This window comes from Gigantopelta aegis, chromosome 4 (assembly GCF_016097555.1).
Source record: "Gigantopelta aegis isolate Gae_Host chromosome 4, Gae_host_genome, whole genome shotgun sequence".
Lineage (NCBI taxonomy): Eukaryota > Metazoa > Mollusca > Gastropoda > Neomphalida > Peltospiridae > Gigantopelta > Gigantopelta aegis.
The window spans coordinates 30590884-30608288 of NC_054702.1; the positions used below are offsets into that span (position 1 = coordinate 30590884).

At 38.1% G+C, this 17405-nt stretch overlaps 1 protein-coding gene across 1 annotated transcript in view; it reads right to left on the reverse strand.

Annotated features, from left to right (window-relative positions):
• The window catches only part of LOC121370362, a 72299-nt gene that overhangs the window by 7087 nt on the left and 47807 nt on the right, over window positions 1-17405 (reverse strand). Inside the window, exons 4-13 of the mRNA XM_041495526.1 lie at window positions 15012-15169; window positions 13928-14060; window positions 12664-12819; window positions 11701-11885; window positions 9311-9402; window positions 5972-8353; window positions 3132-3198; window positions 1800-1902; window positions 705-794; window positions 50-165 (exon numbers count right to left, since the gene is read on the reverse strand). Of these exons, the coding sequence (XP_041351460.1) occupies window positions 50-165; window positions 705-794; window positions 1800-1902; window positions 3132-3198; window positions 5972-8353; window positions 9311-9402; window positions 11701-11885; window positions 12664-12819; window positions 13928-14060; window positions 15012-15169 (3482 nt within the window). The remainder of the gene's footprint in view (window positions 1-49; window positions 166-704; window positions 795-1799; window positions 1903-3131; window positions 3199-5971; window positions 8354-9310; window positions 9403-11700; window positions 11886-12663; window positions 12820-13927; window positions 14061-15011; window positions 15170-17405) is intronic.

The window sequence follows — 17405 nt, forward strand, 5'->3', positions numbered from 1 at the left end:
TCTAGCAAATGTATAATCTATATAAATATAATTAAACTGCTGAACTTACTTGTTGTGATCTTCAACAAAAAGCCGGTAGATGTGATGTTTGACTGGGCGAATGACACACACATGTAGAGCTCCTTCTATGAGTGCATCGATGTTCAGGATCTCGCTAGCACCAAGCTGGAAACATACATTTTATGCTAGACATCCAATCCAATGTAAAAGTTCTGCAGTATTCTATTCACTATATGGGCGTGCTTGAAACCTTTGTGGTACATGAGCACGTAAATACAGTTCAAGCTCAAGCTCTAATATAGCTTCACCAAGCCACCAATTTCAAGGCTGGTCCAGTCATACATGTGCACATGTTAATCATATACCTGTATATATCTGGAGATAAGATACGATGGATTGAATGACTTGATACAAATTATATTCCCTTCTCAAATCAAGACAATGTAGCCATTCACAGACTTTATTCTTCCTACCCCAATACTTGTCAAATACAAATATAGTGATAGCATTTACATTCAAATGTTTGTTATGTAAATCATGATGGATTGTAGAAAACTGTTATAAACAGAACCTTGTATAACAACCACCTGTCTGAAAAGGACTTCAGAAACACTGATGTATGGCAAAGGTCACCGGTCCTTTTAATGGCTAAGTCTACAGATTTGTTAGTGTACAAAAACAGCAGCTGTATCCAAAATACGTACATTTTTTCTTTCTCTTTCAATTAAGTCCTCCAACTGTCCTTCTCCATGCTTCACTAGGTAGTTCTTAATTCCAGTCATGAACTGCCGTACCTGGAACGAAACAATGTTTTTTTGTAAAATTGTACCGATGACAGTTATCATAGTGAACCTGTTATTCTTTCAGTGTATGAAGTTTATTATTTTTAAGAAAGATGTTAGGGGATGTTCAGAAGTAAATTGAGGGAGTGGGTTAATGGCAGTGTATGCTTCTTAAATTAACAATTAAACACATTTTTAATTACATTTATGACAAGGGTTAAACATATGTCATGGCCTAGTGGCTCAGTCTTTGTTCTACTGGAATTGCTCTGGATAGGACCAGTACCAGGCTGCGAACCCAGTACCTACCAGCCTTATGTCTGATGGCTTAACCATAACACCATCAAGGCTGGTTGGAATTGCTAATGGATGGACCTAAAGTTCACTGATTGGTGGAACTGTAACTATAGTTTATGAAGAGTTGCTGATTGGGCAGTGGACTGAAAAGTGTCAGTTTTGTCAAGAAACTCTGTGACTAAGGTATGACAGCTTTGTTGGGCTTTAATTAATATTCCTTACAAACTTAATGTTTCACTATTAGATCCATTTTTGTAACTGGAATCAGACATTACTTGCATATTGTTGTTTAGATTATCCATTTCCATACATCTGAAGTGTTTCTAGTCATCCTGGTGTTTGTAAAACTGCAAAATGCATTTTCCATAATTCTAAAAACACACTGTACCTCTTATAAATGTAACCGTTATAGAGATGAGCATTAGTCCATTTTTAACACCACAGACTCTCGTTTCACTTTATTGTAACTTTATACAGATGTGTCACAGGTTTATAGATTAATATTTTTTACAGGCTGAATCTAGGGTCTGCACCTTTAACACATTCGCTTTTAGAAGAGTGGAAGGTGTACATAGCCCCCCCCCCCCCCCCCCAACCCAGTATGGTAAACTTGTACCTTCAAGAAAATGTTAAAAACTGAACAGCCCATATCAATGAAAGACTTATGTAAATAAACTGAATCGTTTAAATTTGCTTGACAAGGCACACTGGGGTACTTACATTTCTCATAACAGTATGTGGGTTTGTTTCCTGACTGTCCAAGGTACACTGGATGAAGTTCTCAATTGTACTGCCAAATGTTGTGCTGCGGTCTTGTGACAACCTTTTAATTAAAGCGAAATTCTTAGCATAAAGAACACCACAAATCCTGTTACAATTCAAAATTATGTAAGAAAGCTACCAGGGCCCTGTTACACTAAGCGATCTTAGCCCTAAGATTACCGTAAGCGCATAGCTACCCTATGTACTTAAGTTGATCTTATGGCTCATATCGCTTCATGGAACGGGGCCTTGAGCAGTGTTTAGTAAATAGGTATGGTTGCATGCACCATCTGGTAATTTGACTGGTCGTCCTCACCCCACCCATGAGTGTTTCTCCAAGTCACAGAATGCTTGTGTCACCAAGGCTGTTTAAGTTTGTTTATTCTTATTTGTATTCCTTCTCCCGACAAGCTAAATTAAACCAGTAAAATAATAATCAACACTTATAAAAATATATATAATTCTCATTCTTTGCACAACTCTTGTACTGGATAGAGAAACTAAGGTTCCTTTGAAAAATTATTAACAAATACATTTTAGATTTTTCTTGAATTATATATCGAAGGCACAAAAATAAAATCATAAAATATATTTTAGCTATTGTTTTGTTTATGGATTTTCCTTGTCTTTTTTTTTTTTAAGCAAGAGAAAATTTATGGCATTTAAAGGCATACTGTCACATATTTAAGGACCTTATTTCTCTAAAATTGAATAATAAATCAAAATTACATTAATGTTTACAGACCAAATCTAGCTATTGCATCACTTTAACTACACCATTGTGGAGTGAAATCCATGCCAACCCTCTCAGTAATGTTAGTTTTTTAATTATAGACCATTGCCATAATTCAATTATTTTTACAAAATATCATTAATAAGTTGAGTATGGTGGTTACGTAGATGGTTGAATAAAGTACATTTAGGGACAAATCAAATATATATATTTTTAAGTGATACTTTGTTGTCTATGTAATAGGTCAGTGGTCTGTGACAATATGCCTTTGAAGCTTTATAATGAAGAATTTCTATACATCAGTACATGTGTAATCGGCACACAATATTTCACTCTACCATTTTGTTTGTGTATTTGTTACAAAGATGCAAATTTTAGATGATAACTAATTTCAATGCAAATTTTTTAGATAATTAATTGGATCAAGCAAATATAATTTGACAACACTAACTCAACAATCTTTTATCTAGGTAAACATCACGTAAACCAACTTTGGTTACCTACAGTTTTAAAATATTATCCCATGTAATTACCAGGTATAGCCTTTTTAGTTTTACCTGCAAATATAGTCCTTAATTTTGGCGCCAGGACTGTTACTGGAGTGGGGCAGTGTTGACGAGTGAGCTGAAATGGAAAACAATTATTAAAAAAAACATATTTTGATATATGAACAAATAACAATAATTTTGTAAGTATTCTTGAAATAGTTAAATAACTACAGGACATTGTGATGCTGTTTCCTACAGAACATATATTTGTAAGCATTTGTTTCTTTGGGGGGGGGGGGGGGGGGGCAGGACTTAGCTCAGTCGATTGAGTGCTCACTTAAGGTGCTTGCATCGCACGATCGAACCACCTCAGTGGATCCATTCAACTGATTGTTGTTTTTTCTCATTCCAGCCAGTGCACCATGACTGGTCAAAAACCATGGTATGTGTGCTTTCCTGTTTGTGGGAAAGTGCAAATAAAAGATTCCTTGCTGCATTAGAGTTTCCTTTAATGACTACGAGCCAGAATTACCAAATGTTTTACATCCAATAGCCGATGAATAATTAATTAATGTGCTCTAGTAGTGTCGTTAAACAAAATAAACTTTTTTTGTTTCCTAAGATTTTTCTCATTCGAGCTAAGCATGTCTTATGCACTTATGAGAACTATGAGGTCTTTTCTAAAAAAAGAAGTTTGTTTTGTTTAACAACACCACTAGAGCACATTGATTTATTAATAACTGACTACTGGATGTCAAACATTTGGTAATTCTGACATATTGTCTCAGAGAGGAAACCCACTACATTTGTCCATTAATAGCTAGTGATCTTTTATATGCACCATCCCACAGACAATATAGCACATACCACAGCCTTTAATATATCAGTCATGGTGCACTGCTGGGATGACAAATAGTCCAATGGGCTCACTGACAAGGATCGATCCTACACCGACCATGCATCAGGCTACTACTGGGCTAAGTCCCACCCCTAAAGAGTTCTTTTCTAAGTACAATAATATGGATAACACTTGTGCTTATAGAGAGCTGACTAGGCCCTTATTAGTTAAGTGTATTTATATTTAGAAATGCATCTGAAGTCTGCTTAAGCTATTTAGAGTTTAATATTTCATTTATTTTACTGTTAATTGGTTTAGTTAATTTTTTGTGACCTAAACCATGTATTTTAAGCATGCTTATTTTGGTGATGATGATAACTAGTTTAACGTGCCCATATACCACTAGGGTTTCGAACACGCCCATCCCGAGTCCGACCTCCGATAAGATCGGTGGCCTGACTCGGGATGGAAGGGGGGAAGGGGTGGGGGAGGGGTTGAAAATCGGCAGAAGTTTGAAAATAGCAATTAGTTAAAAAGTTAATAGAATAAATAAAAAAAATAAAAAGGTTACAAACCAAAAATAAAAAGAATATTTATATAATTTGGAGCATTTTAGAAGGACAGTCCAAAATTAAATAAGAGAAAGAAGAGAGGATCGGACAATTTAATAATATTTTTAAAAAAAGAAGTAATTTCGATATAAAATTTTGAACGCAGATCTAAAAGTTTAAAGTCCGATTGATATGTCCACACGAGTGGCCTCGTTAAGGCCGTTTGGGTGCACAGCTTAAAGGGACGAGATGGGTTGCATCCCGTCAAGAAAACCCCTAGATTGACAGTCGATAGACGTTGAAGGTGTAGTGCTGTGCTGAAATACAGATCTTGAGAAGCCGGATCCGTCTGAACGAGAGAGAGAGTATCAGACTAGGGTATAGTCCAGTCGTCATGGTTTGGTATAGTGGTGCGGACGGGCCCGACTTCGGAGGATACGAGATGGTATCACTATAAAGCAAGGTAAAGTCTAGAAAAAGAGTAGTAGGGGCCGACCCCGCTTCCTATTTCTTCTTAGAGTGGGGCGGTCAATCTTCCAGTGCTGCTATGACAGGCTCGGACATGTAGAGACTAAACGTGAACAACCGTGACGTTCTGCAGAATTGCCGTCATACGAGTCACGAAAAAAAACAAGTCGACAGTCAGACGGAGAAATGACGTGGAGGCAAGGAATCTCGCTAAAAAAGAATCCAACCTGGTGGTGCAGGCTGTCGAAACGAGAAGCGCTCCAGCGTTCAATCAGTTCCAATGGCCGCATACATCCCAGTACAAAACTTCATTTCGCTGACAAAAACAACGAAATGAAGTCGAGCACACGAAAGCACGTGCAGTGTGCACACGCGAAACAAATACGTCTTACCGCGTGGAGCTCCAGACTGGGAATCCTTATTTTGGATATAGAATTTATTGCTATGATTTTGATTCAATCTAAAGACATGGCATTGTAGCTAACAAATTATGTTTTTTGATGGTTTTCATCCAATTCATTAAAAGTCTAAATGAAGGCTACAAATCCAATGTCAATGTATTACAGATTTTCAAACAAATGAGGGCAAAGCAATTTTTAACAGCACCCCATCACATTATTCAACCAACCAACCATCTGTCACATGCCTACATCTACGGAAGGTTCAACCATATCTGTCCTGGACACCTAGGTTTTTTAGGAAATGTGTCCAAAACAGGGTATTGTGAAGCACTGAGACAAACCATCCTCAGATTTACTGCATCTCAGGTGAGCGAGTGCAATATATTTTTACATGCTCTTATACCACTGAGGTTTCGAGCATGTCTGTCCCAGATCCCGTCTCTGAATAGCCAGAGGCACAATCTGGGACCTCAGGTAAGCAAATTATCACTGAGCTACATCCTGCTCTGTAAACAATGGGATGCTATTAAAATACAAATAGACTTCAACAGGAAAATATCTGTTGTATTTGCAGTATCTGGTCGTTTAATATAATATATTTTTTTAGCAAATAAATTTTTTGTTATTATAAATATTTTAAGTAATACTCACAAACAATAGGTCTCATTCGATCCTTCAGTTCAGCATTCAGAATCAAACTATTGTCATCACTAAACACTGCTTCTTCATCCAAGAACTGATGATTTTGTGTATCATCATTTAATCTATCATCTAAGCAATTGAAACCCGTGGTGGAATCACTGCTTCGTACGTTATAAAACCGAGATCCACCAACAGAACGAAAACTGTCTGTCTGCTCAGCAGACTTGTGATTTAATTGACAAGACTGAGTATTATCTCTGGAATGATGTTCTGAAAGATCATGAGCTGATTCTACGTTATGATTGGTAATATTATGAAAAACAGGAGCACCATCAGATTCATCAATAATGGAAGATGTTCGTACTGCTTCTACATCAGTGTCTGAAGCAGCTAAAGACTGTCCGTCGTGAGGGTCTGTATTTGCTGTCTGCCACAACTTTACCCTGTCGTTAGCACTCATATCTTTTTGTAGCTCTGTATCGCCTGCAGGCAGCAGTTTTGCCCACGGTTGGTTATCCCATGGCTTGCAGAACACAGTCCCTACACTACTAGCGGCAGAAGGTGGGGCATAAAGGTTTAACAAATTGTCATACTCCGACACCCGCTTCACGTTAGCCAATGTTTGAGGGATCATAGGTCTGATGGTCAGGTCTGGTAAAGCACATGAAATCATATCCTGCACTGTGGACGACTCGGAAAAGCATGATGCTCTATTTCCTGTGTCTGTTGGAAGTTTCTTTTTATAAACAGGAAATTTACTCAGTGTTGGACTCTGAATATCATCACCGTTTTTTTCCAGATCCTCAAGAGAAAACAATGCATCGTCTAGTTTACAAAGTTCTTGGGCATTTAGATCTTCAATAGTCTTAAGGCGATTACCATCACCACCCACAGCATTCTGAGCACCATCTAACTTAAGTTTTGAAAACCTTTCACGCCAACTTTTTTGTCGAGAAAGTTTGGTTTTTCTCTCAACTGCCACTTTCAGACTCTGACTTCTCTGCACAACTTTCCTATGAGCAAACGTCTCAGCTAAAGGGGGACGATTTCGAAGTCTTCCTTCAAACGAGAACACTGTATCACCATGCTGGCTTACTTCAACATGCTCCTGCAGCATTCGTGGTGAGAAAATGGTGTCCAGTCTGGTCTTCTTGGCTATCTGACACTCTGACGGCTTTGACTTCTGACAGTCCATCTGCTTCCACTGTTCTTGGAGTTTAACAGGGGCAGATGGTGCTGAGCACCTCCTGATCCTCACACTAATGGCCTGACCCTTTGATCCTTTAAAATCAACTGCATCAGCCGGTTCAGCGTAAACCGGAGATGCTGTTGTCGATAATGATGATGTTGAGGATGATTTTATCCTCGACAACCTTGGCAATGGTGGCGGTTTGGTTTTTGGAGCAGAGTTTAAGTTCTGTGAAAGAGGAATGGAAGTGGAAGCTGTTTGTGGATTTATTTGCATTGTTGAAGTGTATTCCTGGCTTTGAAGGACTCTGTGCTCACTTGTTGCTGTCACCGAGGCCGAGCTTTGATCATGATGTGCTCTCACTGTCTCTACAGCCAGTGCATACTTTTCACTCTGCTTTGTTCTGAAATTCTCTTCAGACAGAGCATGTTTTTGATCGTTTTGTGTAGTAACTGTTCCCATGGCTATTGCTTTGTGAATATTGCATTTTGGAAGGTGTTCTTCTTCCAGAGGAGATAGAACAGAGTGTCGTATATCATTATGCACTGTTGGAATAAATGGCCCAGGACTGTTCGTCGTCTGGGTTGATATATTGCACGTGACATTATTTTTATTATTGCTTTCTGTTTCGCTCAAATTATTTTTCCAAATATCCTCATAATCACTCATCTTGTCCGACAGATCACTTCGAAAATAACTCTGTTCCGGGATGTGTAACAAATCCAAAGATGTTGTATAATGAAGAGAAGATTTGCCTCTTTCCGACACTCTCGGGTGAGTCTGAGACCTTAAATCCACTTGTTCTTTGTATCCCTTCAATGTGTGTCGAGACACGACTTCCCCCGGCTCTGGAACTTGCTGATCTCCATTGACAAGACCCATAGCATGTCTCCTGTGATCCGATTCATCAAATTTATGTGAAACTACTTTAGCATTGTCACTCTGCACAAGTTTAATCTGAGTGTGAGTCCTAGGAGGTAGCTCGGGGCCCTCCAGTGATCGCTGTGTGGTGATACGCTTTTTCATGAATTTCGAGAAATCATTGAGAGACTGAGAAGTGACGGAGTTGACCCTGTCAAGCGGTGGTTGTTTGTCAAGTGATGGAACGGTGATGTTTATTGGCTCGCTGGATGACTTCTGAAGACGAGCTCCACAAGACACGTCTGACATTTTACAGTGAGATACTTTTGACAACCAGAAATCTGGAATAATATAAAAAATAAAAATAAAAATAAATATGCTGTAATGACAGTGTTAAAGTTTTTACGGAAAAAACTTAATATTTCCATAACACATCTTAATTATCTAAATAGGTTAATGATAATTAAATCAAATATTAAATTAATGCTAGTGTGCATGTTGGAGACTACATATAGATACAAATAGATGACCACATATAAACAGGAAAAAGAAGAAGTTTGTTTTATTTAATGACGCCACTAGAGCACATTGATTTTTTATCTTATCATCGGCTATTGGACGTCAAACATATGGTCATTCTGACACTGTTTTTTAGAGGAAACCCACTGTCACCAAATAGGCTACTCTTTTACGACAGGCAGCAAGGGATCTTTTATTTGCACTTCCAACAGGCAGGATAGCACAAACCATGGCCTTTGTTGAACCAGTTATGGATCACTAGTCAGTGCAAGTGGTTTACACCTACCCATTGAGCCTTGCAGAGCACTCACTCAGGGTTTGGAGTCGGTATCTGGATTAAAAATCCCATGCCTCAACTGGGATCCAAACCCAGTACCACGACGCCACCAAGGCCGGTCATATAAACAGGAAGCCAAGAACTAAATGACTGGAACAAAGCCTGTCACAGAGGAAGTAAACTGGTACATGTAATAAAAGTAAGTCAATGAAAATTGTCACTTTTAACAGATGGAATGAAAGACTGACAAACAGGACTAAAAAAATTAACACTGAACAGCTCAGGAATATTAGTGACTATTTTTGTGGTTTAAAGTAATGTTTCATGTATAACTTTAGTTAGTTATTAATGAAGTTATGTTTGTATTTTCAATTCTTTTCAATAATTTCTAATTCCAATCCATTCCAAAATTTTAAACAGATTTACACAATGAATAAAGTGCAAACAGAGTACATGTGTTTAAATTTTCCATTAAAACAGATTCATTAACAGGTTAATTTACCTTGTCCTAGCATAGAAAGGGCAGACAACTCTTGTGAAGTCTTTGCATTCAATATGGCAACTGGCAGCATCAACAAGCTAGGCAGCTCATCTCTAAAACAACAACATCATGGTTTAATATTACTCCTCACACCTGTTATTCACATTATCTCCAACTGCATACACACAACTAAGAGTTGAAAAAAACTGGAAAATAATGATTTTATTCAAACTTTAAACTACCAGTATTTTACTAGCTATATAATGCAATTTATTCATTTATTTTTATATATATATAGACCATTCAAAAACTCATACATAGAATGACATATGAAAATTACTTGCCAGCACTCAGGGGAGGCAGTTATATTTTCTGCATGTCTTAATTGCAGGGTTGTTAATTTGAATGAGGGATATATACTCTTCAAAAAAAGAAACGCAAAAGGGTTCAAATGGGTTATAACTCCGATTTTATGTTTCCTACCGGTTCATGCTTTGTGAATATAAGGTCATTGCATGTCCCAAACACATTCCCACGGTTACATTCGATAAAACGCAGCTACTGTACAATAAAGTTCCAAAATGTAAATATTCGCAAAAACGAAGCCACGTGCAAACCATGTCACCACTGCACGTGCGTTGTCTGCACGTGCAACATGAACACCGACAATATAAAAGTGCAGGGTGTTCGCTTGCCTGGCCTCTGTATCTGGCCGACAGTTGACAATCCAGGACATGCCACGTCTCAGTGAACCGCAGAGAAACAATGCCATCGGCCGACTAGACGCAGGCGAATCCAGAACGGCCGTTGCCAGGGCATTCCATGTGTCCCCAAGCACCATCTCCAGACTGTGGGACCGTTACCAGCAACATGGATCAACACGTGACCTCCCTAGATCCGGTCGACCACGGGTCACTACCCCCGGGCAGGACCGCTACATCCGGGTACGCCACCTTCGGGAACGATTGACTACTGCCACCTCCACAGCCGCAGCAATACCAGGTTTGCGCAGGATATCCGACCAGACCGTACGGAACTGCCTACGTGAGGTAGGAATTCGTGCCAGTCGTCCAGTTCGAGGTGTCATCTTAACACCACAACACCGTCGACTCCGACTGCAGTGGTGCCAGATTCATCGACAATGGCCTCAACTGCGATGGAGACAGGTGTGGTTCAGTGACGAGTCCCGATTTCTGCTCCGACGTCATGATGGAAGATGTCGCGTGTATAGGCGTCGTGGTGAACGTTATGCGGCAAACTGCGTGCAGGAAGTGAACAGATTCGGCGGGGGTAGTGTCATGGTGTGGGCAGCCATCTCACACACTGGCAGAACTGACCTGGTCCACGTGCAGGGCAACCTGAATGCACAGGGCTACATTGACCAGATCCTCCGGCCACACATCGTTCCAGTTATGGCCAACGCCAACGCAGTGTTCCAACATGACAACGCCAGGCCTCACACAGCACGTCTCACAACGGCTTTCCTACAGAACAACAACATTAATGTCCTTCCTTGGCCATCGATATCACCGGATTTGAACCCAATTGAGCATCTATGGGACGAGTTGGACCGACGCCTCCGACAGCGACAACCACAGCCCCAGACCCTGCCCGAGCTGGCAGCAGCCTTGCAGGCCGAGTGGGCCACCATCCCCCGGGACGTCATCCGTACTCTGGTTGCTTCAATGGGCAGGCGGTGCCAGGCAGTTGTCAACACACGCGGAGGCCACACCCGGTATTGACTCCAGATGACCTTGACCTTGGTGGTGTGTCCTATCACTTACTCACAATGGACTAGAGTGAATTGTGAACAATCCTGCAACATTTGGTAATTATTGGACTCACCATTCAATAATTAAATCAATTCTCCAAATGTTACGACAATGTGGTTTTGCGTTTCTTCTTTTGAAGAGTATATATATATGTGTGTGTGTGTGTGTGTGTTTGTGTATATGTGTATGCATGCACGTGCATGTGTGAATGCACAATCTTTAAACTTTGGGGTACCAATGCCCTCCTAGCCCCAACCCTGTTTTACTAATACCTATATGTTTTACATAATTCTGTCAATGTCCACAATACTCAGTATTTAATTGCAATGAAGGAAGGAAATGTTTTATTTTATGGTTAAGGACTACACAGATATTGAGAGAGGAAACCCGCTGTTGCCACTTCATGGGCTACTTTTTTCAATTAGCAGCAAGGGATCTTTTGTATGCACCATCCCATAGACAGGATAAAACATACTACGGCCTTTGATGTACCAGTCGTGGTGCACTGGCTGGAATGAGAAATAGCCCAATGGGCCCAATGACAGGGATTCATCCCAAACCGACTGTGCATCAAGGCGAGCGCTTTACCACTGGGCTAAATCTCGCCCCTTAATTGCAATGAATATAAACTGAACTCACTGGTGTAGAACGTAGTATACAATAAGATGTGGGATGGACTTGAAGACGTGGTTGGAACCCTGTAAGGTCATGCCATATTCCGAGTTCTCGATGAGATAGTGGTCCACCGTAGACTTATCTGCATGGCGATGTTGAACAGACAATGCCAGAGAATGTTTTTGGCTTGATTTACGTACGATAAATGTCTGAAAAATATTAGACAGGGTTTAAGCTGTAGGTTGCTAAATTCAAATTAAAGTTGAATCTGGTGAATATATTTCATTGTTAATTCACCAAAATACAAATTTGAAAATCACATACATGTACCTTTTGTATATCTAACGTCGTTTTGGCCGTTTGGCTAATTGAAACTTGAATTTGGCTGCAGATTTTATGACTAAATTCTCCAAATTGCTAATAATATTTTGAATCAGCTTAAACTCAGTTTAGGGTTTTTCAAATTTAATTTTCTACAATTTCATAGTTCTGAAATATTAAGCTGCAATAAATCAAATATGATTTTAATCCACCCCATTATTTATTATAACATTTTTTTTTTCATTTGTCACTCTAAAATTATTATAAATTGGTTGACTGAAGATTAATTTTTTTATTAAAACCCTAATGCCACGTATGTATGTTTCTATATTTATTACCATACATATTTTAGTATTAGTATTTGGTTTCAAGACAACATAGTAACACTTAGTGATAATCAATCATCAACTAACCAGGGCCCATATTTTCGAGTTATCTTAGCGCTTCGAAAACATAGAACCATTTTAAGCTATGAGTTCACTGTGGCATGTTGCTACAGTGACATCATTTCGTAGCGCTAAAATAACTTTGAAAATCCCTAGCCATGATTCCTATTACTCCATGATGAGAGTCATGTATAAGAATGTGTAACTGATGTTTGTATCGAGCAGTGTAGTAACATTTAATGAGTATGTAATGAAATAAATTAGTGTATTATTATCATACCCCAGTATCTCTGTCTTTCAGAAGATGAACAGCACCAGTCCGACCAATTTCGGGCAACAGCCATATTGAATGAGTCTTGGAGATTCTTTCTAACAAAGTGATTGGACGGAGGCTGGGGTCAGTACTTTCAGATGTAGCACTGGTTGTTTGGTGACACTGACAAAAGTACAATATATACATAAAAATGAAATGAGAAGTTATCAACATTTTCATGAACAAAGTAATGTTATTTTGCTACCCCCACCCCCAACACACAAACACACACACACACACACACACACACACACACACACACACACACACACACACACACACACACACACACACACACACACACACACACACACACACTTCCCCTAATAAAATAGGTCTACTATTAAACTTAGATATTAAATATATTTTCTCGTTTAGAATATCAGTGTCTATATATTCAATGTGTTTCTGGTCATTTTAATATTTGTAAGAAGTCCAAACTGGATTTTGTCTTCAAATAATTTTGTACGTACAAAAATGTTTTTTAAAAAAATAAAATGAAATTTAACCTAGTACAAATATTAGAATGATCAGAAACACGATCAGAAACACATTTAATATACATCAGTAATATTTTATGCAGAAATTAAAATATATTTGATATGTAATTACAATTGTTAAAAAGTCTCTGTTAGTCGATAACATCTTAAAAATTGCAGCAACCTCTGAAATGTCCCTTTAAGATACACAGGGTTCAGATCTAGAGAGAGATTAAGAATAAAGGCCACTAACTCCAATGATCCTGATGCTCATCCTGGCATGGTACTTAATTGTAGAACTTCACAACCATTACAGGGAAACCGGGAGAGGGATAACACATGGTTAAGATAAGATGAACAGAAGAATGGGAGAGACAAAGAAAGTGCTGCTTGAATATAGGAAGGAAGGAAAGGAAATGTTTTATTTAACAACACACTCACCACATTTTTATTTACAGTTATATGGCGTCAGACATATGGTTAAGGACCACACAGATATTGAGAGAGGAAACCTGCTGTCGCCACTTCATGGGCTACTCTTTTCGATTAGCAGCAAGAGATCTTTTATATGCACCATCCCATAGACAGGATAGCACATACCACGGCCTTTGATATACCAGTCATGGTGAACTGGTTAGAGCGAGAAATAGCCCAATGGGTCCACCGACAGGGATCAATCCTAGACTGACTGCGCATCAAGCGAACACTTTACCACTGGGCTACGTCCCGCCTTCTGCTGGAATATAGAGTACCTGGGTAATATCTTCAATATGGTACAGGGTTGTCTCTGGTGAGAAACTGTCATGTGTCTTTTCGTCATGGCCGCTGTCCGATGTCAAAGTCTGGTCACTGCTGCTTTCACTTCCAATACTGGACTTGCTATTTCTAGAACATCAAACAAAAATGTTCTGCCTAAAACTAACTTTAAAAATCTTCATAATTAATATGACACTGGCTATAAAACTAAATGAATGTGAATGAGGGTAAGAAAGAATTATGAAATCTTCTCCATCCATCAATGGCATTCAGTTCTAATTCCTGTCTCCCAATGCATACATCCTTTGAACCTATTTGACCATATTACTACATACATGTAGTTTCATATATCATTGTTCACTTCAGATCCATATTTTTAATATTTTCTAACAAGGCACCAAATACAAATACTTAATTAACTACAACATTTAAACCTTCAATACTGACAATATAAATCATTTGTAGAAAAGTACACATATACAATATGGAAACATTAAAACATTTGTTTTTACATATAACTATGATTATACATGTAGTTACTGTGTCATAATGTAATGTAAAGTTAAAGATTGTTTTTGCAAAATTTGTGAAGTTCAAAATACTGTGCAAGGTTATTATTCCATGCCCATAGTATCTATCATGTCTGTGCCATCCCTCCACTGAAGGAATTAAATATATTGTTGTTTTTGTCCTACTCTTATATAAATAAAGATAAAAATGTGGCTTATGCCCCCACACTAGAGAATGTGTCCCACCCCACTCCTGATGTCGTTCGTATTGGCCTGTATTCCAAAATGGATTAAATCCCTTTAAATATATGGCTGATATCAATTAAAAACCGGCCACGGTGGTGTCGTGGTTAAGCCATCGGACATAATGCTGGTAGGTACAGGGTTCACAGCCCGGTACTGGCTCCCACCCAGAGCGAGTTTTAACGACTGAATGGGTAGGTGTAAGACCACAAGTAAATAAGTTGAAATGAATGAAAATTAAATACATGTATATATTTTTTAAAACTGACTTCTTGTGGACTTTGTAAAAATGCTCTTCATCGTAATTTAAGTAATTTATCTACTTTACCCTAAAGTATTTTTCTCTCTGGTGTTATTTGTCAGGTTGTCTGTGTCTTGAGGGGGCTGAAAGCTGGACTTCATGGGTGAGTTGGCCCCTGGGAAGGGGTACAGCTGGCACAGGTCAGTCAGGAGCAGATCTAGGTCATTGGCGATGTTGCTCAGCATCTAAAGAAGATAAAGTATACATATGTAAAACAATGTTTGAAAATAGTCCAGAAACACTTGTGAAACTTGGCATGTGTCCATTACTATCTCAATTATCAAATTAGCTTTTCAAATAAATAATAATAATAATAATAATAATATTCCAGAAACACTTGTGAAACTTGGTGTGTGTCCATTACCGGCTGAATGATCAAATTAGGTTTTAAAATAAATAAATAATAAAGTGGTGGTTCCAAAACAAAGATGGGTTAATATCACTGCAGGCACATGTGCAGGGATATTAGCAGGGATATTAGCAGGGATATTAGCAGGCAGGGGTTTAGACTTTGGGGAACAAAGTTTATAGGGGTGTTGAGTCATGTTACCCTGGAAAATATATTGAAAAAAAAGAGGAGAAAATTTGCATGAGCGGAAGGAGGGTTTTTCTGACCCATGAAACCCACCCATACACTGTATAATTCACATTATATCTGTAATGTGAATTTAACAGGATTCCCCAAATCCTAGAATTTGGGTCGGAAGCATAAGATTATGAAAATGGAATGCCAAAATATCTGTATTAATCATTTTTACAATTCCAGTAGAATCCTAAAACCAGGGGTATTATGTTTTAGGCTAAAACATAATACCCAAATTCAGTACCCGATACCTAATACTTGTATACTGGAAAACATTTACACCCAAACTTCGTGTAAGCCATGACTCTCTAAAGCTATATTGCATCTGCATGGTTTCCAAGTTGGTCACAGATTTCTGAGTCAGAGTGAACTCATCAGGTCAGTGTCTCTGAATGTCCACTGATTCATACATAAGAATAATTAATAGCAAAATGTCTCATCACCCCCCAAAAAAACAAAACAACAACAACAAAACAACCCAACAAACAAAATAAACAAAAAACCCAACAAAAAAATCCCCAAAAAAACAACCACAGCAAAAACTCAGCAGCAAAACAAAGACAATGAAAATCCAAACCAAAACAAAATTCAAAACATATAGTCCAAACTGATATTATCACTGAAGATAAAGATCGTTTGTCAAAATGTGGTAATAATAATAAAGACAATGTTAATACGATACCGATAACAATAAACAATAATAAATGGAGACATGTACTGCATCATGAAAAATGAGAAGACTGATGGATCGTTCATAAACAGTAATTTTTAAAATAAATAATTTTCATTGCTGTCAACACCAATATAGTTACATAATACTAACATCTGACAGATATATCATTATAAATGTGCATCATGTTGGGTGGGGAGGGTGATACATTTATTACAAGTACATTTAGTTCACAACTGAAACTGGCAACAAAGCAAATATAATAATATAGAAATAAAAACATGGTTCACATGAAGTACAGTTGAATGATTTGTTCAACTTTGTGTCATAGGTTGTAAATGTCCTAATTAATCAGCATACATTGTGAATTGTAAGCAAAAATGTGAAAAATATATAGCAGCCTACAAGTTATATTCACTGAACACTACAGAACCGAGTTTAGTTCACTGAACAATATACCACTGCAAACAGACCATCCTGTTTGCTTTCCCCGACTTAGAGCACACCTAATATGTAGTTGAAATAGAAAGATGCTAGTTAACAATGGGGGAGATGGGAATACCACCTGTCAAGCCCACTTTGTGCAGAACAACTCCTGAATACATCATAGCTGCAGCTGCTGTCTGCATGCGTGCATGAGCATGCATCTTGAACATATCTCAAACATGACAGGTTTCCACCAAACTCTTACAACACACCAATATCACTTTTCCACCAATGTGTACAACCAACAGTTTTCATTGGTCGTCAGGGCTCACCCTGTCCATTGCCAAATTAGCCATTTGCTAATACATTTTTGTAAAATTAGCCACTTTTGAATAATTTTCAAGCAAATAATCTATACATCTGAAAATTGGTTAAAAGCAAATAATCTAAACATCTGAAAATTGGCTGAAACAAAAAAAATTCCAATGTGGGTCCTGGTAGTTTTGTGTTTAACAAGGAAACAAAAAAAGAGAAAAAAGGTACACACAAAAGATAAAATACTAAAATATATGTTTGATTAATTCCAATTGCAATATTTATTTACTTGCTTATATACCACTAGGGTTTGATTAAATCAATGACTACATGTATAAGGTGTTTTTGCTTCATTTTTAAATAACAGTTGATATAATTCTGTCGTATAGTTTAATACTGGTATGTACCCAATTTGTGTTCCAGTATA